The following is an 11,281-nucleotide window of genomic DNA, read 5'->3' on the forward strand; positions in this document are numbered from 1 at the left end:
TGATGACTTCTGATGTGTCAACAATGTTTCCAATTGGATTTGTTGCTGTTGCCAGATTGAAGTACAGTTATATACTATGATGAATATGCATCTAGACAAGACATTGAACAGCTCTAGTTTGAGAAACCGGTGCAAGATCCAATTTATTTATGTACTAAAGGATTTTTTTCAAGATACTGACATCTTCTGAGGTTCTTCTCACAGTTTGAAAACTCCTGATTTATACTATAAAGTGTTTTCTCAGGCTCTTAAATGAAGATATGACAAAGCAGCAAGAGCAACAGTCCTGCTGGTATAAGGAAAAACAGACATATGTCGCCTCACTGTGGACATCAGCATATTAACACATTTCTGATGATGTCATCCGTGAAATATCTGTTGTTGTGAATCGGCTCACTGTGGCTGGATCACTTTTTATTTGAGAGTGGGGGTCTAAGGGGGGCTGTTAAGAGTGAATCAGGATTGAATCCAGACTTTGGGATTTAAGCATAGTTCATTATCAGGCGTTTGCAATGAAAACATCACACTGCAATTAAAAACAGAGCTAACCCAAACTAGAGCAATAAATAAACAAACATTGATAGCTGAATGTCGACAGCATGTTCATGATACAAAATGACAAAAATGAATTTTAAACTTTAGTTCTTATTAACTTTCATCAAAAGCGTACACTCTGTACCCGGAAGACATAAATCAAAGCCCGCCTAATTTTCCGGAAGAGATCAAACTAGTTATCGCCCCCTATCGAGCCGACCTTGTAATTACACCTAAAGGAAGCAGATTTTCAATACTAATGTCATTTTAGTACCTTCAAATATTAAGTTAATCTTACTAAAGGCATTCAATTAGTTATTATTTGCTAACACAATCTAGAATCAGACAATATATTGTGTAAGTATCGTACTGAATAGCTAGATAATGATACTCCCAAATCTGTAATGCGTTACAACACTTGAGCGTTATTTTTTCCCTACTTGAGCAAGTGCGTTAACCTAATTAAGTCATTGGAATTAAGTTTACGTAAGTTAATTTCAAGACAGACGTCACTACTGTAGGACGTTGATTTTAAACTAATATTTCAGTGTATAATTTGTGTGTGAAGCTAATGCTAGCTTTCTGGGGTCTTTAGCTAGTAGAAATAAAATATAAATAGTGTGCCCCCCAGGTGTCTTGCTATACTAATTTAATTTGAACAAGTCCAACTAAAAGTCTTAACTTAAAGTTATAAACTATGTGTTAATTCGTTACGGTTGTTGTTGTATCATGAGGCACTTTGGGGTGAAAATGGTCGACAGGGGGAAGCATTGAACCAAATTTGAGAGCTGGTGTGTTGTGAACCGTTTTGACTGCCATCCTGTGGTGGAAGGGTGTACTGCAGCAACATATCTACTGTATCATCGGTTTAGCTAGGTGGGCTTCCACTCCCCTAAGCAGGTGGTCGCCACCTGTTGTTGCCCGGACTTCGTCTTCGAAAGATTACAATTTCCGGTGGAACAGTCGGTCAAATCATAGTCTTCCGTAGTGCGGCTGTAATATGACACACTCACCGAACGGGGCTGGGCTTCGGTTGGCTTTTTAAAAGAAGACAAGTCCAACCCTGCACGTCCTAAACCAGGTTGACGGCTGCATTGCACACTCGGGTGGGGCTTTTTTCCCCCCCCCACACTCTCCATTTCCACTCCCCAGCTGCACACTGTCTTTGCGCAAAGGCGATACAGCTAATCACACCGTTCTTCTTCCTCCTCTCCGTCAACTCCAAGTGGGACCGAGCATGTTTCGCTGCGGGATCGCCTACCCACGCTGCAGGTGGATCGTGCCCCTGCTGCTGCTCTTCGCCATTATTTTCGACATCATCGCCATCGCCGCAACGTCGGGCTGGCTGACAGACGAGGAGGGCAAGTCGCACTACGCCAGCATGTGGGAGCAATGCCACGGCCGCAACGACGAGTGGGACTGCAAATCTCTCATGGAGTTCTGTGAGTAGCACACTTTACCTACACTTTGGGTTTACAACCGGAACAACATGGCTGACTGACAGACACCCGGTTAGAACCACTTTGGATCATGGTTGTGTAAATGCATACCACAGAGGTGCAGAATCTAACATCTACACTTTGGAAGAATCCACTCAGGCTGAGGAGGAGGAGGAGGGGGGGAGGCCTAAACTTTGAATTCCTTTACACTCCCAGTACCTTATCATGTCCTGGCTACTAAGGCCAACACCTCCACCAAGCCTAGGATCAGATTTACATGAAGGGAACAACATAATAACAAAGTATAACTGCATCTAATTACAATTGGCAGAGATTATAAATAGTTTGAAATATGTAAAATCATATTTTCCATCTTGTATTAAGAAATTTAGCATGTTTTATGTCACATTGTTGTTATTTTTAAAAATCCAAAACATGTGCAATTGTGTTGGGCCTGCACGTGAAGACCAACACAGCATAGACTAGAACAGGGGTCAGCAACCCACGGCTCCAGAGCGACATGTGGCTCTTCAGCGTCTATGTTGTGGCTCCCTTTGCAATGCTCAAATATTTTTTTAATAATCCAAGTGGGGAAAATGCATGTCTTTGTAATGAGTTTTAAAAAATCAAACTTTGTGTGAGACCATGAATGCATCCTGGCTGAGTTCTCACTGGTGATTGGATGAGGATGAGCATACAGGATGCTATACAGGTCTCTCTCACACAGGTAAACATGGAGGTCATACTTTCCCAGCACTATTTGACATTTCTAAAAAGAAATTTTAAAAAAAGAGAGAACCTGTTTGGCCAGTGTAAACATATTAGCTAAGTTTACAGTAATTTACACATACATTTATGTAAGTTGATCGCTAATACTAGCAAGAATACTCCATCAACTCGTCCTTTCTTATGTGAACTACTTTAATTCCCTCCAAATATGACGTCCAAAACCGTGGGAAACTCATAATTGGTTCAGCCTGTGAACTCATCACAGCTCTTAGTCGCTAGCTAAAAGTAACAAGCTGTCAATTCACCGTGCTACACATTTCTTCAGGCGTCAGTAGTGAGGTTGAAAGATGAGTCAAATCTTGCTTTTGGTAGGTTCCATGTTTATATAGCCATAGAACACAATATTCCGTGGGCCTTGAATGGCTCGGATTGAATGAATTCATTTTGCTATTTTGCTATAATTGATCCTATTTTTTGGTATATGATATGAATTAAATTAGCTTCAAATTGTCCATAGGTATGAATGTGAGTGTGAGTGGTTATTTGTCTATATGTGCCCTGTGATTGACTGGTGACCAGTAGGGTGTACCTGAAGACAGCTGGGATAGGCTCCAGCACCCCTGCGACCCTCGTGAGGATAAACGGTAGAAAATGAATGAATATCCTCTGATTTCAGCCTCTCAAATGTGAATATTTTTGAATTTCCATTGTGTGCTTTAGGCAAAACAAGATATTCACAAGTATCAGCTTTGAATTCGGACACTTTTTTGCCTCTTTGCTCATACGTTTCAGAGCAAACCACTCAATTTTTGCGTTTGGTATGAATCCATCTAGGGTCCCATCTAATCCAATCAACAAAAACCCTCCACATTAATAGACTAGAAAATAATTTAGTTGTAGTCCCAGTATAGTATTTTATTGAAAATGGCAGCCAGGAAGTGTTTTATCAGATGTAAGACTTGTGTAGAAAACTGAAGTAAAACACCAATAATAATAATAAGTTTTTTTTTTCCTGGGGAGCTAAAGACCATTGCTCTTCTGCTTTTCATGGACAGCTGTTTATTGAAAACAATGCACACGGAAAATGGTTGACAGGATGCCATGTTTTGCTTTGAGGAGAATGCAGATTTATACATTACATAACTTGACATTTATGGCATATTTACCATAGTGCACCACTGGGATCCAAAATTAATTTATAAGCTTCTGAAAGCAGCATAATAAGGCCCCTTTAACGAGCATAGTATTGCCTGTTGTATTGTGTTGGTTCAATTGAATATCCCAGTGCCTGTGTGAACTCCGTGTTGTCATAGCTGCGGTCACTGAAGCTTTAAAAGCTGTGCAGTCTCCTGTTAAGAATATTCAATACATTCCCCTTTTCATCCTACACCCTCCACATACACAGGACTTTCTTGTTCCGTAGCTTCTCCACCAATGTGCCCGTTCAGCCGTGAATATTCCCCCTGACAGTGCAGAAACAAACATGGCGGGCGAAGACTCCCCGCTGGCCTGTTTGGAGCAGTCTTTAGTGTGTAGAGATTACAGCTTTATTCATCTTGCAACAAGTGATTCTTGTTTTTTTAATGTAGTTTCATGAGAGCGTGAAGACGTTCGTGGAGTGTCATGATTGTGAGCAAAACAGGATTATTGAGGTTTGAGAGAAGATCCAACCTGTCCAACATGTCTGGTGTGTGTGTGTATGTGTGTGTGATGCCTTAGGGCCAGGTAGCCAGGCACTAGTAAAACAAACACACACACACACACTTGGGTATGAATAATTCAAGCAGTTGGCGGATCCAGTAACAACAAAAGCAGGCTTGGCGGTGGTTGACTGTGTACAGTAAAAGTAACTTGCTACATTTGATTCTCACACGTTAACAGGCTGCAGCGTCAGAAAGCTCCGCCCCTTTTTCATCTACGTCTTGAGCACATAGACTCTATACCAGGGGTCTCAAACTCAATTTACCTGGGGGCCACTGGAGGGTCTGGGCGAGGCTGGGCCGCATCAAGTTTTCCAAAAAAAAACAAAAAAAAAACGCATTTATTAAAAACAGGAAAATGAATAAACTTTGCTTTGGTTCCGATTTTCTACAAGAAAAGCTCTGATAAAACATTCCACCGTTCTCAAATATCTTACTTTTTATTTTTCTACACAAAATAAGATGAAAAATAAATAAACAAATCATATATATAATATAATAATAATAATAAAACGGCAAATAATATAAAATTAAGAAACCACATATAGTTGGTGGGTAGACAAATTATTTTTTTCAGATTAAAATGAACAAAGCATTATTAGAACCCTGTAGACATGACAAAACACGACTATAGTCACATTTATACTCTTTTTATTTACAACATATTGCGCAACTGCAGGGTCTTGTGACACATGCTAACTCGCAAACTAGAGAGCTAGCGACCTAAACGGTAGCCTTCAAGTTATTTCCTTTAAACTTAAAAAGCCAAAAACTTACCACTTCCACACGGATAGGGAGGATAACTATTAACAGTTATTTAACCTTTAACATGAACATGAATCAAACGTAATAATTTTTTCTGGGTACATGATACCATACAGCATCCATATCAAACTTGCGCGGGCCGCACTAACATTAAACTTTCATATCAAGGCGGGGGCCTCAAACTAGTGTCCTGCGGGCCACATTTGGCGTTTGAGACCCCTGCTCTATACCCCAATAATTGCACTATATACAACAAATACATCTCTTTACCACCCTTTCTTCAAGTAGTATTATATTTCTTCAAATAAGTGTTTCACCTACTGAACATTTATGTGAAAAATGCTTGAAAAAAAGGGTCACATGAACCCTGATGGGGAATATCATTAACCAGCCCCGCCCGTGGAATCTTACACACTGGTCCTTTTAACGCATGTCAAGATTAAAATTCTCCATGTGACATATTTGAGCATCGTGACAGCGAGCGTTGTGCCGTATGTCCTCATGTCTATAAGAGACCCATCTGGGGTGGCGTCACATGGTGCCGCCGCAGAAGGCGCATGCTGTCCGAGAGGCGTGGCAGGTTGTCAACGCACCTCACTTGATATCAGCATGGACTCTGTGACACCATGTACACACACACACACACACACACACACACACACACACACACACACACCATTATTTCATTCATTGACATGACTGTGAACTCACACTGTCCTGCAATGTGTACCTAATGTACTGGCCAATGTTGGTACAACAGTGTTAACATGTATGTGGTTGTGTGTTGCACATGCAGCGTGGGCGCAAGCGGTGGCTGCCTTGATGATCATCGGCCTCCTCATCCTCATCGGTGCCTTCATCATCTCCTGTGTGGCTCTGTGCTGCACGCTCAACGTCACGCTGCTGCCCATCATTGGGGTGATGCTCATTATTGTTGGTAAGACTCACAACACACACATTACAGCTGGATATTGTATTATTACACATTAAATATACAGGGTATATTTAGATTATATTGCTCTTTACACAACAGTAAATTTAGTCTCTCAAAGGCAGGGGTGGGCAAACTACGGCCCGGGGGCCACATCTGGCCCGCCAAGTGTTTAAATACGGCCCCTTTTTTTAAATCAAATTAGTTATTTGATGTGGTCTGCTGTTTACAAAGTGCTCCTGAAAAAAGGGACACAAGCACATATAGCAGGTTGCATGGCACTTTTAAAGATAGAATAATTCAATTCATACAAAATGTTAGAATTATCAATGAAACTTTATTTGCAGAGCACTTTTCATACATAGAATGTAGCACAAAGTGCTTTACATGTTAAAAAAAAAGGAAAGACAACAACAAGACACATATACACACACACTCGCACAGCCACACACACACACACACACACTCACACACATTAGAAAACCAGTAGGAACCAGTTCAGGGGCTGCCCACAGCCCAGGCCATGATGCCGCAACTCAGGGGGGCCACCACACAACAGGTAGGCAGGGGACCCGCAGCGCTGCAGTGGGGCACCGCCACAGAGCTCCCAGCCACCCCAGTCAGTAAGCCCCACGAGAGGAGACACCCCAGCCCCCGACCGAGAACAGCCCCCAGCGCAGAGAGCCCCCACTGAATTATGTGTAAAATATATATAATATATTAATATATATGAATATATTAATTATGTGTAAAATATGGGCGGCACGGCGGTCGAGTGGTTAGCACGCAGACCTCACAGCTAGGAGACCAGGGTTCAATTCCACCCTCGGCCATCTCTGTGTGGAGTTTGCATGTTGCCAGTGAACAAATGTAGTTTGGTGGCTGGCCACCAGTCCAGGGTGTACCCCGCCTCTCGCCCGAAGACAGCTGGGATAGGCTCCAGCACCCCTGCGACCCTCGCGAGGAAAAAGCGGTAGAAAATGAATGAATAGTAAAGGTTTGCCCACCCCTGCTCTAAGGTCTGCTGTTTTATTTAAATTAACAGTGATAGGTTTACGTTGAAGCTCTTGTTGCCACAGAAACAGCTCTTTACTGTAAAGACCGTCCTTTTTGGAGGTTTCATGGAGTGGTGGTGTTACTGAGGGAACGGGGACATTGTGTTGGAAAAGACATACATAAGCGCAGTTGACAGCCTGTTACACTTCTACAAATGTTCCCCAGAATGGTGTCGTATAGATGTGAATATAATCGGTGCTACTTTGACCAAAAGCTAAATGTGTCAACTTGTCATGTTTCCTCTAAGTAACAGAGTGAGACATCAGCACATTGTTGTTCAACAAAGGTCAGAGAGTGTGTGAGGTAGCAGAGGAGTGAAAGGACAAAGCAGTACATTGAACCTTCACGCTTTCTGTCAGTGGGAGGGATCCGTTCCCAAAGAAAAAGGGGTGTGAGCGCGATGATGTACTGGAGGTGGGAGGGACTGGTCATAAAAGTGTACGCTGCGTCACTATTGGTGGAATTTTGTCAAGCACTTTTTGAGTGTGATATCTTATTAATCAACCTCAAAGTCCGAATGTCGGTAGTCAATTGTTGCTAAAATTAAATATAAAGACCTTGTTAGACGGCTGCACGGCGGATGAGTGGTTAGTGCGCAGGACACCCAAGTTCAATTCCACTCTCAACTGTGTGGCGTTTGCACGTTCTCCCCGTGTATGCGTGGGTTTTCTCCGGGTACTCCGGTTTCCTCCCACATTCCAAAAACATGCTAGGTTAATTGGCGACTTCAAATTGTCCATAGGTATGAATGTGAGTGTGAATGGTTGTTTGTCTATATGTGTCCTTTGATTGGTTGGCGACCAGTCCAGTGTGTACTGGACTGCCCGAAGACAGCTGGGATAGGCTCCAGCACCCCCGCGACCCTCGTATAGAAAATGAATGATTGAATAAAGATTTCATCATCCAAGTCAATTACATTTGTGACAATGTGTTCCCTTGGGGACCTCAGTGGTGGGCGGACAGATGTGTGTAGTTTTAGCTTGTCATGTGTTATGGCCCCAACAGTAGCCCGAGTTCATTCATTCATTCATTTTCTACCGCTTTTCCTCACGAGGGTCGCGGGGGTGCTCGAGCCTATCCCAGCTGTCTTCAGGCGAGAGGCGGGATACACCCTGGACTGGTGGCCAGCCAGCCAATCACAGGGCACATATAGACAAACAACCATTCACACTCACATTCATACCTATGGACAATTTGGAGTCGCTAATTAACCTAGCATGTTTTTGGAATGTGGGAGGAAACCGGAGTACCCGGAGAAAACCCATGCATGCACGGGGAGAACATGCAAACTCCACACAGAGATGGCCGAGGGTGGAATTGAACTCGGGTCTTAATATTATTGTTGTTGTTATTATTATTCAGCTATTACTGTGCCTGTTCTGACTGTCACATCTGCAAATCTTATTTATTTATCTATCACTCTTATTATAAAACACACTTTTGGACTCACTGAGCTGAAGTCTAATGTACTTTGCTGAGGTCTAAATATGCAAAAATCTTCAGGATTGTTACAAAATATAAAAATGATGCATGATGATGACACAAAAAGAAGCAAAAAAACCCTCAGTGATATCATCACTTAATCAACTTTTACCAAAGAAAATCCTCCCTGATTGGGTGTGCCGTGTTTGTGACAGGAGCGAGAAATGAAGCAGCTTCTCTGACGAAAGCGTTTGCTACTTTAAAGATTTTAGTTGCTTCAGGTATGTCTAGTCAGGTTCCGTCCCTTTTCCCTTCACATATTGTCAATAACCCGAGAGCGAGGGCGTGAGCGTCAATAGCGTCACTCATCGCCGTCACACCTTTCTCCAGAAGACTGAGAAGATTTGTTAATAGTGACTCACTTCCAAGAGTCGCTGACTGTGTCGTTATTTGCCAAGAAAGTCTCTCACGCTTGCATGAAAGTATTTTCCCTCACACTGTTGTCATCTTTTCTTGACAATAAACATTTAATATGACATACACGGTATCTGACAAATGTGAGTACGCTCCCCTCGTATTTCAGCAAGCAATACATTATATCTTCTAAAGGGACAATGCTACAGAAAGTAAACTTCTGTATACTGTAAAGATTGTATAGCTTTACAATCTGTACAAATATATTTTTATATATTTTTCAATAACGTCTGTGTGTTTGATTCATTCATCCATTTTCTGCCGCTTATCCTCACGAGGGTCGCGGGGGTGCTGGAGCCTATCCCAGCGGGATCCCAGCTATACAAGAGGCGGGGTACACCCTGGACTGGTGGCCAGCCAATCACAGGGCACATATAGACAAACAACCATTCACACTCACATTCATACCTATGGACAATTTGGAGTCGCTAATTAACCTAGCATGTTTTTGGAATGTGGGAGGAAAACGGAGTACCCGGAGAAAACCCACGCATGCACGGGGAGAACATGCAAACTCCACACAGAAATGGCCAAGGGCGGGATTGAACTCGGGTCTCCTAGCTGTGAGGTCTGCACGCTAACCACTCTTCCACCGTGCAGCCCCTGTGTGTTTCAGTGGATAGTAAATCTATACTAAATACAGGGGGGGTTATGAGCATCAACGCATCAAACCTTATCAGCTACCTGAAACACCAGCATGGCTAAAACGCCCGGGGCTTGTTCCTATCCTATCGCTATGGCATTTGAAAAGTGCAGAAAGTTGTCTAGACATGACTCGAGGGCTAAAGTCTTCATGGAAAAGATGGTAATTTTTTTATCAGATTGCATAATTTCACTTGTTCTTCTGTATAAGTGACAAGAATAAAGGCTCGTTCAAGAGATCATGGTATTTGACAGCGTACTTCCTACGCTGGCTATTTGCAATGGTAGCTTTAAACGGCTTTACACTCATATTACCCAACATATTATGAGTGTTTTGTTCTGTTAAACTGTGGGTAATGTTTTCTTCGTTGCCCCCCCCCCCCCCCCCCCCCCCCCCCCCCGTTACAGTGGTCCTCCAGGTCATCGCTCTCATCATCTACCCAGTCAAGTTCAACCAGCAGCTCTTCGAGGGCAACTATTACTACACCTGGGCTTACGGCTTCGGCTGGGGCGCCACCATCCTGTGCATCGGCTGCGCCATCCTCTTCTGCTGCCTGCCGCGTTACGAGGACGAGCTGACCGGCCTGGCCAAGACCAAGTACCTTTACACGTCCGCCTAAAGACTCAACCCGCGCCTGCTTCACCGCCACCGACCACCACATGAACATTTTCACACCCTTATCGTCTCCCCAAAGATCCGATGATGGAGGCCATTTTTGATGTTGAGACCTCCTTGTACATTAAAAATCTTATTTTTCCATTTTATTGAGCAGAATCGCAAGACCACCAAAAGTGCACTTAGCCTAAACTTCTTCATGTCAGCGAGTTGCTTTGTCCTAGCGGACCGTGTAAAGCCTCCGTGGTGAAAGAGAAGTTCAATCCCGCTGCACAGGATGCACATTGAATGGCGTGTATTGTTTGAAATTTCCTGGTGTGTGTGTGATGAAATGTCGCTTAAATGTCATCTTTGTGATGCTTCTGTTGGCTTACTTTCTTATCAGAAGGGTGAAAGATAACTTTGGGACCTGTGTGGTGGTTTTTTAAAAATATATATTCTAAATATAATTGCTGCGCTTTCACTCACAGCTTCCATCACTCGAGTTATCTCTAACGCATTTACCGTTTTAAAGGGATCAATTTCAACCTAAATGTGTCGTTTTTTTATCGAATTAGTGTGTGTATTTCAATGATAGTTGGCAAAAGAGGGAACCAAGCATGCTTTTTTTTACCCCCAACTCAAAACTCTACCATAAACATCTGATGTGCCTTCTCTTCTACTTCAGTGTTACTCATAGTTTTGCTATATGTCAAATACTGTAAAACCTCCTGGTTTGATTTATTTTGTGGTGTGCAGAAAAAAAAACATATTTTCTGTAACTTGTGTACAAAAAAATAACTTTAAGGATTACTGTGTGACGTATTAGGCTATTAAAAAAGATTCTATTTTATTATTAGGGATGGATTTTGCCGTCATGCTTAGTGACTGTGGGTGTTTAGGTTATTATTAACATTTTCCTGCTGTAGCGTGAACTGATTAATTGTTTTGTAGTTTGTATTTTGATGCAATAAAGAGGTTCCTTTTGGATGAA

At 42.5% G+C, this 11,281-nt stretch overlaps 1 protein-coding gene across 1 annotated transcript; it reads left to right on the plus strand.

Annotated features, from left to right (window-relative positions):
• Positions 1-1,442: 1,442 nt before the first annotated feature.
• On the plus strand, positions 1,443-11,281 carry perp (p53 apoptosis effector related to pmp22). The gene is made up of 3 exons (XM_058058367.1): positions 1,443-1,976; positions 5,964-6,104; positions 10,101-11,281. Exons 1-3 carry the CDS (start codon positions 1,772-1,774, stop codon positions 10,310-10,312), a joined length of 558 nt encoding a protein of 185 aa, XP_057914350.1. The 5' UTR covers positions 1,443-1,771; the 3' UTR covers positions 10,313-11,281.

Source organism: Doryrhamphus excisus, chromosome 20 (genome assembly GCF_030265055.1).
Source record: "Doryrhamphus excisus isolate RoL2022-K1 chromosome 20, RoL_Dexc_1.0, whole genome shotgun sequence".
Taxonomy (NCBI): Eukaryota; Metazoa; Chordata; class Actinopteri; order Syngnathiformes; family Syngnathidae; genus Doryrhamphus; species Doryrhamphus excisus.